The sequence below is a fragment of the Erythrolamprus reginae genome, chromosome 10, assembly GCF_031021105.1.
Source record: "Erythrolamprus reginae isolate rEryReg1 chromosome 10, rEryReg1.hap1, whole genome shotgun sequence".
Lineage (NCBI taxonomy): Eukaryota > Metazoa > Chordata > Lepidosauria > Squamata > Dipsadidae > Erythrolamprus > Erythrolamprus reginae.
The window spans coordinates 34,490,097-34,508,750 of record NC_091959.1 but is presented as its reverse complement, the minus strand read 5'-3'; the positions used below and the strand labels follow the sequence as shown (position 1 = coordinate 34,508,750).

General features: G+C 47.5%; 1 protein-coding gene across 1 annotated transcript; it reads right to left on the bottom strand.

The window, feature by feature from the left end:
* Positions 1-1,554: 1,554 nt before the first annotated feature.
* ACADS (acyl-CoA dehydrogenase short chain) lies at positions 1,555-15,933 on the bottom strand. The gene is made up of 10 exons (XM_070762436.1): positions 15,675-15,933; positions 15,450-15,580; positions 9,766-9,915; positions 9,518-9,629; positions 8,512-8,663; positions 6,377-6,547; positions 6,142-6,279; positions 4,150-4,245; positions 3,293-3,349; positions 1,555-2,658 (listed from the first exon to the last, which is right to left on the bottom strand). Exons 1-10 carry the CDS (start codon positions 15,727-15,729, stop codon positions 2,506-2,508), a joined length of 1,215 nt encoding a protein of 404 aa, XP_070618537.1. The 5' UTR covers positions 15,730-15,933; the 3' UTR covers positions 1,555-2,505.
* Positions 15,934-18,654: the final 2,721 nt, after the last annotated feature.

Below are 18,654 nucleotides of genomic sequence, written 5' to 3'. Positions count from 1 at the left end.
GGGGCGCCGGTGGCTGCCCAGGTGCAGTAGCAGAATTGCGCTGGACTCTGCTAGCACTCAGAGCCACGGGGGCGAGCACACGTCACCGTTCCGCCTTAGCAGCCTACCTTTGCTTCCGAGGTGGGTCAAGTGAGGACCCCGATTGTTGGGGGCAAGAGGCTGACTCTCCATAAACTGCTTGGAAAAGCACTGTGAAGCGGCATATAAGTCTAAACGTTGTTGCTATGATCCTTGAAGAGCTGTGGAAATGTAAGCAGCAGAAGCAACAGCAGCAACAACAACACATTTTGTTCACTTGCTTAAACATTTTTGCTAAATAGTTTTGATTCAGAAGCTCATAATTTTCTTTTCTTGTGGTGTAACCGTACAGGTAGCCCTTAAAACTGAATTCAGGCTGCTAAGCAATGCAGTTCTTAGGCAAATCATGGGATCAGACTCAAATGTTTTGACTGTTTATACCACAGTTAAGTCGATCGCCGTGCTCATTAATCACACAATTACTTAACAAATCCGCCTTCCCTGATTGGCTGCTTGTCAGAAGCCGGCTGGGAGGGTCCCAAACTGACCACAAGGTGACGCAACCATCACAGTGCGAGCGCCTAAGTTGTGATGACGTGGCCGCCAAATTGATGTTAAGAGCTGTAATTTCAAATTGTTTTCTGAATCGTTAGGGGAGTGATGAGAGCTACCCGTAGCTGTATGTTCTTGGGATGAAAGGACAGACGGACGGAGATCCTCAATGGCCCAACATCTTCCTGGGCTCGATAGGATCTCCTCCACCTGCTGACGTCTTCCACTTACGATGGGCGAAAAGTTTGATCCCAAGCTTGTGCTAGTTACTAATCCTGGAATGGTGCATTTTGAAGTTTCTTTTTATCCCCATCTGAAAAGACCCAATTTTACCTGCAATATCTTTATCAAGCTTTAAAACAGGTGTCCTCAAACTTGGCAACTTTAAGACTTGGGGACTTCAACTCCCAGAATTCTCCAGCCAGCATTAAAGCATCAAACTTGGCATCTTAAACTTGCTAAGTTTGAGGAGCCCTGATTTAAATGGCTACCTGAGTTGAATACTGCTCTAGAGGCAACCCTTTCCAAGCAAGAGATAACTTATATCACTATCAAAAGTTAAAGATTAACCAAAGTTAACTTTGCCCCCTGGAGGAAACGCTCTACAACAGTGATGGTGAATCTTTGGTTCGCGTCCATCCGTTGACTTCAACTTCCAGAATATGTTGGGGAAAGCAAATTGAAATTAACAAAAGAAAAGAGCTCCAAGCTGGAAACTAGAAAACTGCGAGTTCTCACCGTCCTGCCTTAGGCAGGAAAGCCGGCCAGGTGAGTTTGGGCCAGTTAAATTTCAGAGAAATTCTCAGACAAAAACTCCTGGCAGGGAAACCACTTGGGGGGGTGGGGGCAAGGCCCAGTAAGAGTCTCCCCTTCCTCTGGGAAGCCTCAGGGGACACCCCTCCTGCTTTGGGGTTCTAGCATACAAGAGGCTGGACCCTTTGAAGGTAGAAAAAGGACCGGGATGAAACCAAAGATACAACAAACTGTCAGTGCTCAAATTTAATAGCCCATGGTGATTGCATCAAGGAGGCCCCCTGCGTGTGGGGTGGAGGAAACTTGGCTTTGAGGCACAAACGAGGCACTTGGGACCCTTTAACGGCTACGGTTTGCTCTGCCACCAACACCAGAAACTTTTCAAAGGTCCGTTTCAGTTGATTTGGGTCGCTTCCCAAATTCCCGATTAATGTCTTTATCTCCCTGGTCTGTTTCCCCAACAACCCGCTTACTTGCAGATGTCCCTGAAGACAGAGAGAAGCTGCACTTGGGCAGGTGTGGCCTCCACCAGAATCTGTGTGGTCCATGATAGAGTAGACCTTGGCAAGAGCTAGAACAGTGATGGCGAACCTATGGCACGGGTGGCACGTGGAGCCATTGCCCTAGCTCAGCTCCAGTGTGCATGTGTGTGCCGGGCAGCTGACGTTTGGCTCACACAGAGGCTCTGGGAGGGCATTTTTGGCTTCCAGAGAGCCTCCAAGGGGATGGAGGAAGGCTTTTTTATCCTCCAGGGAAGCCTTTGGAGGGCGAAATACGAGCCTGCTGCACCCACCGGAAGTTGGGAATCAGGCCGTTTCCAGCCTCCTGAGGGCCTCTGGGGGGCGGTGGGAAGCTGTTTTCACCCTTCCCAGGCACTGATTTACGAGTGTGGGCAATCGCGCAGGTGTGATAGCATGTGCCCACGCGCTTTTGGCACCTGAGGGGAAAAAAAGTTTCGCCATCGCTGACCTAGAGGTCTTTGGCAATTGCGGGATACGAGGCATTTGTGCAGCCCCCTCTCAGGTCCTCCTTCCCCTGCTTGTTCCAGGTGCTTCTTCTCAACCTCCACTGGAGACGGGATCATGAACGGAGTGGGAGGCCCAGCCGGTCTCCTCCATGGCGAGCCAAGGGGCTTAAGCCAGTCCCTGACCTCTTCAGCGGCCTCTGCAGTGGTCCTCCCCTTCAGCCTCGATAGGCTTTCAGCAGCTGCCCCGCTATCACCAACCTCTGGATCTCGCTGGTTCCCTCGTAGATCTCGGTTATGCGGGCATCTCGATAGTGGCGCTCGGCCGGCATCTCTGTCACGTAGCCCATGCCGCCCAGGATCTGGATCGCCTGGAAGGAAAGCATTGGTTCTGGCACGGGTGGGAGAATGGAGGCAGCTCTCCTGCAAACCTGGCCGGTCTCTCCGTTATTATTATTATTATTATTATTATTATTATTAAACTTTCATTGTCCAGGGCAGAAGTCTAATTGCCCCAAGCCTGGTGGTACAGTATGAATCTCTGGGGGGAGCTGATTCCAGAGCCCCCCCCCCCCCCCACAGAGAAGGCTCTTCCCCTAGGCCCTGCCAAGCAACATTGTCTAGTTAACAGGACCTGACCGATCGCTGGGACTCATGCAGCAGAAGGCAGTCCGGCAAGTGTTCTGGTCCGATGCCATGTAGAGCTTTATAGTATGAATATTATATACTGTATAATATACACTTTGTCTCTATATTTATTCTGTGAGCCGCCCTGAGTTTTTGGAGAAGGGCAGCATACAAATCAATAATAATAATAATAATAATAATAATAATAATAATAATAATAATAATAATAATAATAATAATATGCTTGCAGATAGTATTAATCCCCAGATTTTGCCAGGATCTTCCGGCATTACAAGACAGAAACACAACTCACCTGCTGCTGCTGGTTGGCCAGTGAACTTTTCCTGAAAAAAATTGCAGCGTCCAGAACTCACTCACCTGGTGGGAGATGAAAGTTGCAGCCTCGGATGCCGACAGTTTGGCCATGGCGGCTTCCTAGGGAGAGAAAGCAGAGAAGCTGCCTGGCACGGCCATCCCTGGGAGGCTCAGGGCGCAAGTATGACATGTGTGTCACCAGTAACACGCCAGGCCCCCAGACCCTCCGGAAGCCGTGTGAGAGGTCTTGTACTTGGCGGGGCCTCTGAGGCTTCCAAAAACCATGCAACTTCTCTTTTTTTTCGGTGTTCTGCTTGGGCCTGGTTGGATCGGGATGAAGGAGCACCCGCTCGCAGAAAATTCAAACCAAACGCATCTCTAATTAAAAATGATTTGCTCAAAACAAGGTCAGGCTTTTAATTCATGTCAGCAGCGTTCCTGGATCAAATTGTTTAATAGATAAGGAGCAAGCTGCGAGCCAAATCCAATTACGTCATTTCTAAATTTTCTAACGTCCTTTTAAACATACTCAAGAAAGCTGCATCTCTGCAAGATTAACCTAAAGGAATAATAGCAGTTTTCCAGCAAAGCATTTCTGGAACCCCGGATCTAGGACCCACACCATTAACAAACATTGATTCTCCACAGCCCTTTCCCCATAAATCCTCACTTATATACTGTCTAGGTGTGGCCGACTGTTTCCTAGAGATATTCAATGTCTAGACTTTCTTCCATGGAGATTCACTTTCTAGAACTTTTCCCATAAAGATATTCCTGCCTGCTTCGTGACCTTGTGCCCATGCTGTGCCTGGGCCACTGTGTGCCATAGTACCAGTGGTTCGCCATCACCGCTATAGGCACTCACGGGCTATTTTCTAGGCTGCCCAGGAGATGCTCCAGTTGATAAAGACGGAGGTTACCTTTGTGTAGGGCTTTCCATCGTCACTCAAGGCGGCTGCTCTCCAGGTCAGCAGGCGAGCCCCCTCCAGCGCCACAGCCATGTCAGCCAGCTTAAACTAGACACAGAAGGGGTGGGTGGGTTACCAAGAAGCCACGGGAGTCTAGTCCTGTATCAACTCTAGTTAGGAGACCACCCGACCTTGGCTCAGTGTTTATCAATTATTTTCCATTGCGCCCCCCACCCCCCCAGGAAGAAGTAAACATTTCGTGCACACACACCCCAACTCTCCGCCAGGATGATTGTTTGCAATATTCAGCACGTTTTCTCTGAAAAAACTCAAGCGGCTTATCAGGGTGATTGGGGTATAATGTGTTTAAGTGACGCCTTAATTTATTTGGCTTCATGCTGTCCACTGCCAACATTTTTAGACAGTCAACATCCTGGTCTTTCCTCGTCTCCCACCGTAGTCACAATGCAGCCAAGCACTACATACGCTTCGTCATATTTCCTTGTCTTAGTTTTCGTGAGACTTACGTTTGTCTCATTATCTCCGTCTCTCTCCTCCTTTCCTTTCATCCCTGTTCGATATTTCTCCATGGTGTCTCTTAAGGGTTTGCTATCTACACTTCATATCTCCTACTCTGTGCTGTGTGCTGTTGTTCAGTGCAACCCCCCCCCTCCCTGCAGCAAAAGAAGCATGTGCCCTGGGGTCACATGCCACCCCTGGCATTGCTCCGCCCCCCCCCCCAAAGGGGGACCACTCCACTATTTGAGAAGCACTGCCTTCACTAAAGAGAAGATGGTGCCTCAGTGCTGCAGATGCCATGAAGGAGAGCCGAGCAGATGGAACCAGGGCATTTTCCATGAAGGATACATGGGCGCGATAGAGGGCAGAGGTGGGCCAAGGCGGCCATATTGTGACCCGTGGACTTCAACTCCCAGAATTCCTGGCTGGTTCAAGAATTCTGGGAATTGAAGTCCACAGGTGGTGAAGTGGCCAGAGTTCCCTCCCCCGTTACAGAGAGTCCTCAACTTGCAACCTTTCGTTTAGGGGTTTATTTGAAAATAGTGACGTGATCATTTTTTTCACACTTTGACAGTCGCAGCATCCCCTGGGTCACATGATCAAAATCCGGACACTTGGTAACTGACTTGTATTTACGATAGTTTCAGGATCCCGGCGGCGGTGTCACGGGATCTCCTTTCGCAATCTTCCGACAAAGCAATGGGGGAAGCCACATTCACTTAACGGCCGTGTTACTAACTTAATGTGCAGTGATTCACTTAAAAACTGTGCTCGCTTAACAGCTGTCTCACTTAACAACGGAGGTTTTGGTTCAACTGTATTATTTATTTATTTATTATTTAGATTCGTATGCCGCCCTTCTCCGAGGACTCGGCGGCTATTATTTTTACAAATAATTCTGAAAGCCATTTGGGAATCTTCTCACGCATCCCCTCCTGCAGTCGGGCCATCACTTCCCTTGGTGTTTCGGGTGTAGATGACCTGTGCTCTGTGCTACAACCATTTAGTAGTTGTAGATCAAGGACCATTAGGGTCTCCGGATGGAGCAGGGGGTTGGGCTAGAAGACCTCCAAGGTCCCTCCCCATTCTGCGTCCTTCAAGCCCCAGCATACAGTGGGACGTGGGCTGGAGCCCCAAATTGGGCAGGGGGAAGGTTGTGTGTTCTCATTTGGACCCCAGAAGCGCCCTTTTTTCACCTCTCTGATGAAAGTATTAGCATTTAGACTTGTATACCACTTCATGGTGCTTTGACAGCCCCATCTAAGTGGTTTATAGAATCAGCCTCTTGCCCCCAACAATCTGGCTCCTCATTTGACCCACTTTTGAAGGAGGGAAGGCTGAGTCAACCTGGAGCCGGTGATGAGATTTGAACTGCTGAACTATAAGTTAGTAGTTAGCTGAAGGACCCTGCACTGCGTCACCCCGGCCCTTGATGAGCATCTTCTGAGTTCCCGAAGGAGGACGGGAGGCCTGCCCACCCCTTACCTGGATGGCCTGCAGCTGGGTGATGGGGTGGCCAAAGGCCAGCCTCTTCTCGGCGTAATCCACGGCGCAATCCAGAGCCGCCTGGCCGATCCCCAAGGCCTGGGATGCGATGCCAACCCGGCCGGAGTCCAAAGTTTGCTGGGGAGAAGACAAGGGGGCGATGGGGGAGGGGCTTTGGGGTGGGTGGGTCTGGGAGAGGGGAGGGGTCCCCACTCTTCCCCCCTCCTGCACTCACCATGGCGATCTTGAAGCCCAGGCCCTGTGTGCCCAGCAGGTTCTCCTTGGGGATGCGGCAGTCTTCGAAAATGAGGTTGGCGGTGGAGGAAGCCCGGATGCCCAGCTTGTCTTCCTTCTTGCCCAGCGAGAGGCCCGGGCACGGCATGGGCACAAGGAAGGCGCTGATGCCCTGAAACAGACAACAGCCTTTCCCAGGGGCTCCCCAGACACCCCAAAGCCACGCCTGACCTTGCGGCCCACTAGGATTTGGGGAAGGGGAGGGCAGCTTCTCCCTCTCTAGGGAGCCTCGAGTAAGGTCACCTGCTCTGCTTCTGAAACCCCCCACCGCTAATGTATGAGCAGAGTAATCCTTGTTTACCAAGGTTGTGCACATGCAGAAAGTGTTTATAAGGAGATTAGTTGTGAATGACCGCTCAGCCACACACAGACATACTAACCTATATTAAAGTTCACTTTGAGAAATAACGTCTTCAGATGTTATCACTAAAGCAGTGATGGCGAACCTTTTTTTCCATGGGTGCCAGAAGTGTGTGGGCGTGCGGTATCACACATGCACAAGTGCCCACACCCATAATTCAATGCCTGAGGTGGGTGAAAACGGCCTCCCCCGCACCCTGGAGACCCTCTGGGGGCCAGGAATGGACGATTTCCCAACTTCCCATTGGCACAGTAGGCCCATTTTTATTTATTTATTTTTTATTTATTTATTTATTTATTATTTATTTATTTATTTTGTCCAAAACACAATAATACACAATGAAGGTCATAGAGGATACACTCAAAGTAAAATATATCAAAGAAATAATAGAAGAGAAAATATAGGAATAAAATATATCAATGAGAGAAGGAAAGATATAAGGATAGAAGAGAAGATATATGAGATATAGGAGAGACAATAGGACCGGGGACGGAAGGCACACTAGTGCGCTTATGCACGCCCCTTACTGACCTCTTAGGAATCTGGAAAGGTCAACCTCCCAAGGCTCTAGAGGCTTCCCTGGAGCCTGGGGAAGGCAAAAATGCCCTCTTCCATACCCCCCAAAGGCCCTCTGTAAGCCGAAAACACCCTCCCATAGCCTCTGTGTGAGCCAAAAATCAGCTGGCCAGCACACAAATGCATGTTGGAGCTGAGTTAGGGCAATGGCTCATGTGCCAGCAGATGTGGCTTCGTGTGCCACCTGTGGCACCCGTGCCATAGGTTCGCCATCACTGATCTAAAGTCATACACATAATAAGTCAGAATAACAATCCAAATACCAAGTACATAGTCTTTCTTACCAGTTGTCTTTGTCATAATCAGTAAACAAAGATATCAAGCAAACACATTTTGTCTATTATACAGTGTTCCCTCGATTTTCGCGGGTTCAAACTTCACGGAACGTCTATACCATGGTTTTTCAAAAATATTAATTAAAAAATACTTTGCAGTTTTCCCCCCTATACCACGGTTTTCCCCGCCCGATGATGTCATATGTCATTGCCAAACTTTCGTCTGCCTTTAAAAAACATTTTTTTAATAAACTTTAATAAATAAACATGGTGAGTAATAATCTAAATGGTTGCTAAGGGAATGGGAAATTGTAATGTAGGGGTTTAAAGTGTTAAGGGAAGGCTTGGGATACTGTTCATAGCCAAAAATAGTGTATTTACTTCCGCATCTCTACTTCGCGGAAATTTGACTTTCGTGGGCGGTCTCGGAATGCATCCCCCGCGAAAATTGAGGGAACACTGTTCATGACTACAAGACAGAGAGATTGCAGCGCTAACCTAACATTGAGTAGCCATTAACAGTAAATAGCCAGACAAAGAGAGTGTGTCTGAAGAGAAATAAGCTCTATAAACTCTAGCTCCCTCTTGTGGCAGTCTGCCACACCTGCAGCCAATATATTGCCAACCCAAGTTATGGACAGAGTCCTAACATCCCCAATGCCCTTTGTCCAGCACCAGCCACCGCTGGGGAGCTTGCCCCAAAGATCAGGACCTCCGATTCCCCTCACCCGCTTCATGCCTTCCTTTGAACATCTGACAACCACTGTGGTCCCCTCTTTATCTTCTCAGCCAGGTTCCTTCTCCCTCTGGGGCCCTTTCTCCCTACAGAGACCAGCTGCTTCCCCGGCCAAGGCTGGAGCCTACCTTGTGCTTCAGGGCTCTGTCGGTGGTGGCGAAGACCACGCTGGCCGAGGCCTCCCAGGCGTTGGTGATCCAGGCCTTGGTGCCGTTCAACACCCACTCGTCCCCAACCAGCTGAGCGACTGTGGACGCAGCACCGGCATCGCTGCCATTTCCTTGGCAGAAAAAAGACCGTCTGCAGCCGAAGTGTTGTGGCTACTGCCGGGCCAAGTGAATTACGCAGGGGGGCGGGGGGGGGGCAGGGGGAGAATGCTGCCTTTTGCTCTTGTCCAGCGAGCTCCGCCTGGCTGGCTGCACCAGGTGGATGGTGTCAGACCTGCCCCAATCTGATCCCTTAGGAAGGAGAGACCCTCGACTCCCATTCGGTTAAAGCAAAGGGTTCTTTTACTAGAGATGTCAGCTGTAGTAAAGTCAGGCTAGCTCTGATGTTTCTCTGCTCAGCCCATCACTCCCACCTACCCACCCCCGAGCAGTCCGTTTCCAGCCAATCAAAGCTCACCAAAGTGGTTTTTTGAGAACAACGAGGTGTTTTGGGGTAACCCACCTATTTTCTCAGGACATCAGGCCTTTGGGACCCTTTTTTAGTTTATTAAAACAAACTAAACACGCACAAAAAAAGGAGAAATGCTTCACCCCTTTTTGCATTTCCAGCAAACAGGAAGGGACAGGAAAGAAGAAAGACAAAGAAGGAAAGATGGGAAGAGAGGAAGGAAGGAGATATAAGGAAAGAGGGGAAGGAAGGAGAATGAGGAAGGAAGGAAGGAAGGAAAAAGAAGAGAAGGAAGGGTATAATAAGTGGGGAAGGGTCTCAGGGAAGTCCTGCCTTAGCACTTGGCCACCACAGGTGCCGCTCCCCACCGAGTCCCATGTCCGACCCACCACAGCCACGCGTCCCCCAGCCCTCCAAGTCAAACATGACCCTGATGCGGCCCTCTGTGAAACCGAGTTTGACTCCCCGGATATAAAACGTGAGGACTGCCAGGGGGCAACTCCCAAGCCCCCAAGTTACCTGGTTCGCTGAGGGCAAAGCACCCCACTTTCTCCCCGCTGGTGAACGGAGGGATCCACTTCTGCTTCTGCTCTTCAGACCCAAACTTCAAAACCGGCCCTAGATACAGCGACTCGAGAGAGAAAAGGCTCCCTGTGAATCTCACCCAACTCTGGCTTCCCAGGGCCCCTCCCGCATGGCCCCTCTGGGCAGGGCGGGGCCACTGGGGTTAGGGTCTCAAGAGAAGGGACCGCCGGTGGGGGACCTACATTGTTGACGCTCATGACGACCCCGGTGGAGGCGCAGCCGCGGCTGATCTCCTCCATGGCGACGGTGTAGGCCAAACAATCCAAGCCGGCTCCTTTGTATTTTTCGGGCACGGCCATTGCGAGGAGGCCCAGCGCCCCCATTTTCTTAATCTAGAAACGGGAGGAACAAGGTTAGAAAAGGGGACTTCCCATCGCCATCAATTTGAATTTTTTATTTTTCTGCACAAACTCCATCAGTATGCACATACCTTGAGATAATCAGTGATATATACACAGGAGTGGACAAAAAGATGGAAACACTTGACTTTTTGGCATCATGTTTGAACATGTTCAAATCAATCTAAACTTGATATATTTTAATGTCTGTTATTTGATATGTTTTTTTAAACTACTTTTTTTTTTACAGAAATGTAAGGAAATTGGTTATAACCTTCTAGAAATGGCAGACCTCTCAGACTTTCAAAGAGGCCAAATTGTTGGTGCACGACTGGCAGGCGCTAGTGTAACAGAAAATGCCCGAATGTTTGGCGTTTCAAGAGGTCATGTCTCAAAAGTAATGACTGCTTTTGAAAGAGAAGGGAAAACGTCCTCAGCCAAGCAAAAGGTCTGGTTGAAAGTGGAAGTTGTCTGAGAGAGACCGTCGGACTCTAAAGCGAATTGTTAGAGCGGATCGCAAGACTGCAGCTCCTAAAATCACTGCAGACCTCAATAGACACGTACAGAACCCAGTTTCCACAAAAACTGTTCGAAGGGAGCTTCACAAATCTGGATTCCACGGAAGAGCTGCAAGGTGTTTCTATTATTTTGTCTACCCCCCATATTATTAAATCAATCATAAATCCTGCTTTGCACCAAATTTTCCATTTCATTTCTTCAGTCTGTCTTTTGCACTCCCCCACCTCTTCCTTTCTCTCCTCCTCATCCTTTCTTATTCCTTCTCTCCTCTTCTTCCCCCCTCCATCTATCTTCTCTGCTTTCTTCTTCTTCTCTTCTTCTTCTTTCTTCTACTCTCTTCACTTCCTTCTTCCTCTTCCTCCCTTTTTCCTTCTCTTGAGTGCTTCTCCTCCTTAGTCATATCATAGTTGACAGACTGAAATTTTCTTTCCCTCTTTTAATCTCATATCGCCCCATCCTAAAATTATTATTATTTCTTTATATCGTTCTACAGTATATCTATTATTCTGTGTTCTTAAAGATGCCAACCTACTACCATGTTATAGGTATGTATTCTCTCTCTTTTTATGTGCCTGAGCATGTTGCATGCAATTTATTATTTTACACATTTTTAGAATTACAGTATTGAAAATAGAGGATTGATTGATATTGATTGATTGATTGGATTTATATGCCGCCCTTCTCCAAGGAGTCTGGTAAATACAGTATGAGGTTCTGGTAAAACAGGAACAATTAAAGTAGCTGAAGATTTCTTTGGAAAACTTGCTGATCGTCTGACTTGGGAGATTTAGCTGTCTGTGGGATGTGTTTCCTAGATTTCTTTCTCAGTATCTCTTGTCTGTTTCTCCTCTGGCATCCTCCTCTAGTATTCTCCTAGCAGCTGGGCCAAACATGGAATGGAAGGAGGTGATGGTGCTTTGAAGGGTGCTGTCATGGTCAAACGCAATAATTGTAACCTCATATGTTCTTTCCGCACCAACTCAGGAAGCTCAAACTGCCCAAGGAGCTGCTGATCCAGTTCTACAGAGGAATCGTTGAGTCTGTTATCTGCACCTCTATCACTGTCTGGTTTGGTTCTGCAACCCAACAAGACCGACACAGACTTCAGAGGAGAATCAGAATTGCAGAAAAAACAATGGCTGCCAACCTGCCTTTCATTGAGATCCTGCATACTGCACGAGTCAAAAAGAGGCCAGTGAAAATATTTACTGACCCATCACATCCTGGACACAAACTGTTTCAACTCCTACCCTAAAAACATCGCTATAGAACACTGCACACCAAGACAACTAAACACAAGGAGAGTTTTTTCCCCAAACGCCATCACTCTGCTAAACAAATAATTCCCTCAACATTGTCAAACTATTTACTAAGTTTGCACTACTCTTACTCCTAGTTTTTTCTCATCAGCCCTATCCCCCATTTCATCCAACTTACAACTGTATGACTGTAACTTGTTGCTTGTATCTTTAAGATTTTTTTATTAATATTGTTTCCACATTGCTTATTTGAGACCTATGACAATCATTAAGTGTTGTACCTCGTGATTCTTGACCAATGTCTCTTTTCTTTTATGTACGCTTAGAGCATCTGCACCAAAGACAAATTCCTTGTGTGTCCAATCACACTTGGCCAATAAAGAATTCTATTCTATTCTTATTCTATATGGCTGAGGACGGCCAATCTCCTGGATGGCAACTAAAGCAGCAGCATCTCACACCAAGAGAAACAAGGGCATGGAGAATGAGGAGCCCACCAATGCTAACCACAAGCCTCTTTTTCATTTGAGCACAGCGCTATCAGTGGACTGAAGGCAGAGAACCGTGCATTCTCAGCACCATCCACTTGGCCCCAGGGTGAAAGCTCAGCAAAGCAACTTAGCGTTTGAGCATCAATCAAGTTAGTAGCAGTTGCCGATGGCTCCAATCCAGGATCTACCCTCAAGCTAGAAAAACATTGATGCCCAGGCTGAGCAAATCTGCCAGCGTTACAACCTGTGGACTTCGACTCCCAGAATTCCTTAGCCAGCCATGCTGCGGAATCCACTGCCCCCAGATTTGCATTATCTCCTCCCTGCCAGTCTTCCAGAAAGCCGTCAAAACCTGGCTTTTCCAGCAGGCCTGGAATTAAGACTGATAGTTAGTACGCATGGTTTTTTTTAAATGATATATGTGATTTTATTGATTTTTTAAACTGCTTTTTTACTTGTATTGTAACTTGTTAGCAGTTCAAAGTCAATTTTGAAATTGAGCGGCATATTATTATTATTATTATTATTATTGATAATAATAATAATAATAATAATAATAATAATAATAATAATAATAATAATAATAAATCGTATGCGGCACAGATGATCCACTGGAACTTGTACCAGAACTACCATCTACCAGTGACAAAGAACTGGTGGGATCATAAGCCAGAAAAAGTGGTCAAAAATGAGCAGGCAAAACTACTGTGGGACTTCCGACTGACCGAATTTTGAAAAATAATACATCAGACATCCTGATTGTGGAGAAAAAGAAAGTATGGGTCATCGACATTGCAATCCCAGGAGACAGCAGAATTGAGGAGAAGCAGCTAGAGAAATCTGCAAAATATGAAGATCTGAAAATCGAGCTGCAACGACTCTGGCATAAGCTAGTGAAAGTGGCCAGTGGACACTGCGCTGGGCGCAGTGTCAAAGGATCTCAGAGGACATTTGAAAACCATAGGAATTGACAAAATCTCCATATGTCAGCTGCAAAAGGCCACTTTACTGAGATCGGCACACATAATTCGCCGCCACATAACGCAGTCCTAGGTGCTTGGGAAGCACCTGACTTGTGATGAAATATGAAATCCAGCATAGTGATCTCATTTGCTGTGTTGTACTGACAATAATAATAATAATGCTGGGAGGTGAAGTCTACTGGTTGTCCAAGGGACCCAGTTGCTCAACCCTAACCCTGATTCCTGCCCTTGCTGCTCCTTTTTAAAAAGGCGTGGCTCAGTTAAAGTCCAACAGGGACACACCAGGCAAACACAAATCAGGGCAAAAGATGTTTGAACCGACACGCCTGCCATAGGGGCAGAAAACAAGGAAATGGTGGCTGGAGAGTTCAGTTCACCTACAAAGCAGCTGCGCTTTTCACTTGAGAAATCAAAAGGCCTGGTTAAAGGGTTGGCAACGCCAGGAGGGAAGGCAGAGCTGCCCAGCCTGGGTGGGAATCCTGTCCTGGAAGGGGCCAAGGGGCCCCACCTCCCTTGCAAAATGAAAGTATTTTGCAAGGCAAAGCAATCCTAGCCGTCTAGCTCGGGGTAGGCATAACTGGCTCTTCTTCTTTTCTTTTTAAAAAAATAACCTTTATTAAGTATTTTAAAGGGAAACAAAAGAAAAGAATATAATACATGGTATAGCAATTATACCAGGTATAGAAAAAAAAATGGTAGAACAAAGTGAGGGAAGAAAAAAGTTGAAAATGGGGAAATTGGGGGATAAGGAAAAGGGGAGGGTGATGTGTCATCTATAGGCTGGCACTTCAGTGTTATATGACCAGTGGTTTTAAATGGGTGGTAGGTGTGGATATCTTCTCAGTTATTATTTGTTAAGATGATAGTACACAATTAATAAAAATTAGTATATCAATAAGAATAAGAATATTCTGCTCTCAGTTCTGGAGACCTCACCTACAAAAAGATATTGACAAAATTGAACGGGTCCAAAGACGGGCTACAAGAATGGTGGAAAGTCTTAAGCATAAAACTGATCAGGAAAGACTTCATGAACTCAATCTCTATAGTCTGCAGGACAGAAGGAAAAGAGGGGACATGATTGAAACATTTAAATATGTTAAAGGGTTAAATAAGGTTCAGGAGAAAAGTGTTTTCAATAGGAAAGTGAACACAAGAACAAGCGGGCACAATCTGAGGTCAGTTGTGGGGGAAAATTAGAAGTAATGTGAGAAAATATTATTTTACTGAAAGAGTAGTAGATGCTTGGAACAAACTTCCAGCCGATGTGGTTAGTAAATCCACAGTAACTGAATTTAAACATGCTTGGGATAAACATATATCCATCCTAAGATAAAATGCAGGAAATAGTATAAGGGCAGACTAGATGGACCAGAATGCTGGCTGGGGAATTCTGGGAGTTGAAGTCCAGATATCTTCAGTTGCCAAGGTTGGGAAACACTGATCTACAGCACCGTCTCTTGCCTCACGTATCCAATTGACCGGTTAGGGGCTGCAGGGTCAGCCTTCTCCAGGTCCCATCAGCCAGACAATGCTGGCCAGCGGGCCCTAGGGGAAGGGCCTTCTCTGTGGTGGCCCCTGCCCCATGGAATCAACTCCCCCTGGAGATCCCTACTATTCCCACTCTCCTGGAAGAGCTTAAAGACACATCTACGCCGGCAGCCGTGGGGCTGTTGAACTTGGCTGCCTTGTGCCAGCCCCCATTATTGTCTGACTGTTGGAGATAGGACAGAGTTGTATGAGATGGGCTATCTGTGAGGCGTTTTAAATTAAGGGGCTTTTTATAGGGATGTTTTTATAGCGTTGTTTTATATAATTTTGATTTCTTCCGTTGTTACATATCAATATGTTGTAAGTCGCCCTGAGTCTGAGGAGAAAAGCGGCCTAGAAATCCAATAAAACCAATAAATTCCTGAGGGAGCCTGATTGGCTGAGGAATTCTGGGAGTTGAAGTCCACCACTCGTGAGAAGAACCAAAGGGGCCCTGACCTCTTGACTGGGCGGGTCAGAAGGGGAAGGAAGGGCACCGCCAAGGACCGGCTCCTTTCCAGGAAAAGCAGCCGGCCCAGCGGCCAGGACCCGCGGAGCCCAAAGACGGTCACGAGGGCCCTCGAGACTCCTGAAAAAAGAGCCCTTCCTCACTTGGCTCGACGCCCGGGGGACTTTGGTCGCTAAACGGAGCTGTCGTAAATCGAGGACTGCCCGGAAGTCATTTCAGAGGCGACCAGAAGCCCTTCCCCGCCCTTCCCCCCTGGGAGGGGGCTGCTGGGACGGACCTGCTCGGCGGGGAAGCGGTGGTCCCGGTCGAGGCGGGCGGCGAGGGGCGCCAACTCCTTGGCAGCGAAGTCCCGGCAGGTCTCCCGCAGCATTTGGTGCGTCTCCGGCAGCCCCGCGTGCAGCAGCCGCGCTGGAGGAGGAGGAGGGAGAGGGGCTCAGCCGACGGCCGCCCCCCTCCCGGAACGTACGTCCCTCCCTCCCTCCCCGGAACTCCGCCGACCCACCTCCGCGCCCCCCAAGGACGCCCCGACGGCCCGCCAAAGCCACCAGCGCCGCCATCGTCTCTGTAGCCCCGCCCACCGGAGGGCGGGGGAGCACGTGCGCGCTGCGGATCCCCCCCTGGGCGGGGCCTCGCCCTCGCCCCTCCCTCGCGCGGAAGAGGGGGTGCGTGGGGGAAGTCCCGCGGGGGCGGAGGGGGGTCCTGTTTCCTCGTACTTGACAGCCGGTGGAAGGCCTCCCCCCCCCCCGACCCTCCTAGAGCGCAGGGGTAGGCAAAGCTGGCTCTTCTGAGGTGTGGACCTCAACTCCCAGAATTCCCCAGCCAATCATGCTAGCTCAGGAGTTCTGGGAGTTGAAGTCCACCCCTCATAGAAGAGCCAACTTTGCCTACCCCCTGCTCTAGAGTAGTGTTTCCCAACCTTGGCAACTGGAAGATATCTGGACTTCAACTCCCAGAATTCCCCAGCCAATCATGCTAGCTCAGGAGTTCTGGGAGTTGAAGTCCACCCCTCATAGAAGAGCCAACTTTGCCTACCCCCTGCTCTAGAGTAGTGTTTCCCAACCTTGGCAACTGGAAGATATCTGGACTTCAACTCCCAGAATTCTGGGAGTTGAAATCCAGATATCTCCAAGTTGCCAAGGTTGGGAAACACTGCTCTAGACTAGAGGACTCGAAGGGGCAAAGAGCGGCTGCAGGAGTTGGGAGGGCAGGGCGAGTCTAGGGAAGGGAAGGCTGCCAGGATTTATTCCAATATAATCTTCCCATATAATAGCAGTCTTCCAATATTTGAGGGGCTGCCCCAGAGAGGAGGAGGGGAGGGCGTCAAGCTATTCTCCAAAGCCTCTGAAGGCTGGACAAGGGATAATAATGGATGGAAGCTAATCAAGGAGGGAAGAAAGGAAGGAAGGAGAGAAAGAAAGAAAGGAAGGGAGCAAGTAAGGAAGGAAGGAGGAAATATATAATATAAATATATTATTTATTTATTTAGTCAGTCAGTGAGTTACCCAGTCCTGCAGGATTGGGCAGCACATAAGCCAAATTTATTTATTTAGTTAGTTAGTTAGTTCTGCAGGATGGGGCGGCATATAAGCCAAATCTATCTATCTATCTATCTATCTATCTATCTATCTATCTATCTATCTATCTATCTATCTATCTATCTATCTATCTATCTATCTATCTATCTATGTTCGTTCTGCAGGATTGGGCAGTATATAAGCCAAATCTATCTACCTATCTACCTACCTACCTACCCATCCATCCATCCATCCATTTTACTTATATGCCGGCCCAATCCCACAGAACTCAGGCCAGCTCACAATAAAAACTATACAATAAAAAGTCAAATTTCAGCATTAATGATAAAAACTCCTCAATAGAAAACCCTTCATAAACACTAAAAACCCTTAAATTAATAACTATAAAACCCCCTGGATTCAATCAATACTTTCATACCATCTGCATACCAGTCAATTGATGTTTGGCTGCTGGAGAAGCCGTTAATTCCTTGCTCTCTAGTCCAACCCTCTTCCACAGCCCGGCACCCATAAAAATTGACAGAGTTGAAAGGGGCCTCAGAGGGCATCTAGTCCCCCATTTTGCTCTCTAGGTCCAGTGTTTCCCAACCTTGGCCACTTGAAGGTATTTGGACTTCAACTCCCAAAATTCCCCAGCTATCAAATGTTGGCTGGGGAATTCTGGGAGTTGAAGTCCAAATATCTTCAAGTTGCCAAGGTTGGGAAACACTGCTCTAGTCCACCCACCCACCCACCCACCCACCCACCCACCCCCACCACCCATACAGATTGACAAGACTTGGAAGGGATCTTAGAGGGCATCAAGCCCAGCCCCCTGCCCTCCACCCTTTTGCATCAGGAGCAGCCCACCTCTGCTCTCACAGTTCGTTTTGGAGTCAGGTTTCACCTCATTTGTACTTGTACCTTATGCCCAGGTGTAACTTTCTCCACATTAAATTTATTTTTCTTAGATGAGGCCCTTTCTTCAAGTCTGTCAAGATCTTTATGCCTTCTGAGTTTGTCTTGGTGTCATCTGCAAATTGACCGAGTTCCGCTTGTATTCCATCTCCTGTTATTTACGAAGATGTTGAAGAGTACGGGGGCCTAAGATGGAACCTTGTGGTACCCTACTGCTTTTCTCCATGTAGATGTACAATTTAAAGACGATTCATTAAGTAGGGTCTGTCAGGCAGTTATGAATCCATCTGGTAGCGATGCAGTCTATCCCAAGCTACAAAGAAGTAAGTTGTGCTCTACTTTGTCAAATGCCTTGCTGAAGTTTAAATACACTGCTCAAAAAAATAAAGGGAGCACTTAAACAACGCAATATAACTCCAAGTAAATCAAACTTCTGTGAAATCAAACTGTCCATTTAGGAAGCAACACTGATTGACAATCAATTTCACATGCTGCACTGCTGCACGAATCCCAGGGGAAGAGCCTTCTCTGTGGCAGCCCCGACCCTCTGGAACCAACTCCCCCCAGAGATTAGAATTGCCCCAACCCTCCTTGTCTTTTGTAAACTCCTTAAAACACATCTCTGCCGCCAGGCATGGGGGAATTGAGACATTCTCCCCCGGGCCTACACAGTTTATGTCTGGTATGTTTGTATGTATGTTTTTGCTTTTTAATAAGGGTTTTTTAAAAAACTGACTTTTTAATTATTAGATTTGTCTTACATTGTTTTATTATTGCTGTGAGCCGCCCCGAGTCTGCGGAGAGGGACGGCATACAAATCTAATAAATTATAATAATAATAATAATAATAATAATAATAATAATGCTGTTGTGCACATTTAACTTTGTACAGAACAAAGTATTCAATGAGAATATTTCATTCATTCAGATCTAAGATGTGTTCTTTGAGTGTTCCCTTTATTTTTTTGAGCAGTATGGATTATGTCCACAGTATTTCATTGGCCTACTAATTAAGTCACCTTGTCAAAGAATGAAATAAGATTGGTTTGG

What these genes read in the sequence shown, in the direction of transcription:
- ACADS (XM_070762436.1), bottom strand. Translation starts at nt 15,729, where the DNA reads ATGGCGGCGCTGGTGGCTTTGGCGGGCCGTCGGGGCGTCCTTGGGGGG. An exon ending in ACAGAGCCCTGAAGCACAAG is followed by an intron (nt 6,548 to 8,511) that starts GTAGGCTCCAGC and finishes TGTCTGTTTCAG; the next exon opens with GGCATCAGCGCCTTCCTTGT. An exon ending in ATGGAAAGCCCTACACAAAG is followed by an intron (nt 3,350 to 4,149) that starts GTAACCTCCGTC and finishes TTCTCTCCCTAG; the next exon opens with GAAGCCGCCATGGCCAAACT.